The sequence below is a fragment of the Buceros rhinoceros genome, unplaced genomic scaffold, assembly GCF_000710305.1.
Source record: "Buceros rhinoceros silvestris isolate BGI_N320 unplaced genomic scaffold, ASM71030v1 scaffold33731, whole genome shotgun sequence".
NCBI lineage: Eukaryota > Metazoa > Chordata > Aves > Bucerotiformes > Bucerotidae > Buceros > Buceros rhinoceros.
In genome coordinates, this window is record NW_010394213.1 from 593 (window position 1) to 1,363 (window position 771).

The following is a 771-nucleotide window of genomic DNA, read 5'->3' on the forward strand; positions in this document are numbered from 1 at the left end:
GGCAGGGAAGGGGATGAGGGCATTAGGTGAGGGGAGGAGAGCCCAACCTTGTGAGAGCCCAACCTGCTCTGCTCCTGGGCTGCCAGAGAGAGAGCACAGGGCCAAGTGCCATCCCATCAGAGGCAAATAAGTTAAAAATCAAACTGGGAACAGCCCAGGAAACCTCCAGGTAGGAAAGATATTAAGAGCCTTAGCAGAAGGGTGGGGGGCAGGAGGTGGTTTCCCGTTTGATATAAATTTCACCTTAACAGGCAATAAAATTGCTATGAAAGGAAAAACCCATGAGCAGCAAAGACACATTAGAAATAGCACCAGGTTCCTGCCAGGGACTGGGGGGCACATGGCACCCACCACTGTGGGCAGCCCAGCCCTGGCCGGGGCGGCAGCCGGGCCCTGCCACTGAGCAGCCCTGCCTGTGAGACACTGCCCCCACCTACGCCTATACGCCTTCGGCTGTCCTCCTGCCCTGCCGCCAGCAACGCCACGGGCATCTGTGGAAAGAGGCGAGGTGGCGTCAGAGCCAAGGTGGGGACCAGCATCTTCCCCTCACTGCACTGGCTGAGCCCTCAGCACCAGCTGGGGATGCTACTGGAGCTACTGGTGCCAGTGGCCGGTTCCTGACCTGACTACCTCCCCCCAGCCGTTCCATGCCATGCCTACCTGCCCCCAGGTGCTGCCCGCAGTGCAGCTCACACTCCTCCTTGCTGTCGAAGCGGTTGAGGTTGCCCCGGCAGCCGCTGTCGACGAAGGGCCCGGCATCCGTGACTCTTT

At 60.2% G+C, this 771-nt stretch overlaps 1 protein-coding gene across 1 annotated transcript in view; it reads right to left on the reverse strand.

The window, feature by feature from the left end:
• Positions 1-437: 437 nt before the first annotated feature.
• The window catches only part of LOC104501371 (collagen alpha-1(VII) chain-like), a gene marked incomplete at both ends in the record, with an annotated part of 9,543 nt that continues 9,209 nt past the window's right edge, over positions 438-771 (reverse strand). Inside the window, 2 exons of the mRNA XM_010145171.1 lie at positions 438-491; positions 661-767. Of these exons, the coding sequence (XP_010143473.1) occupies positions 438-491; positions 661-767 (161 nt within the window). The remainder of the gene's footprint in view (positions 492-660; positions 768-771) is intronic.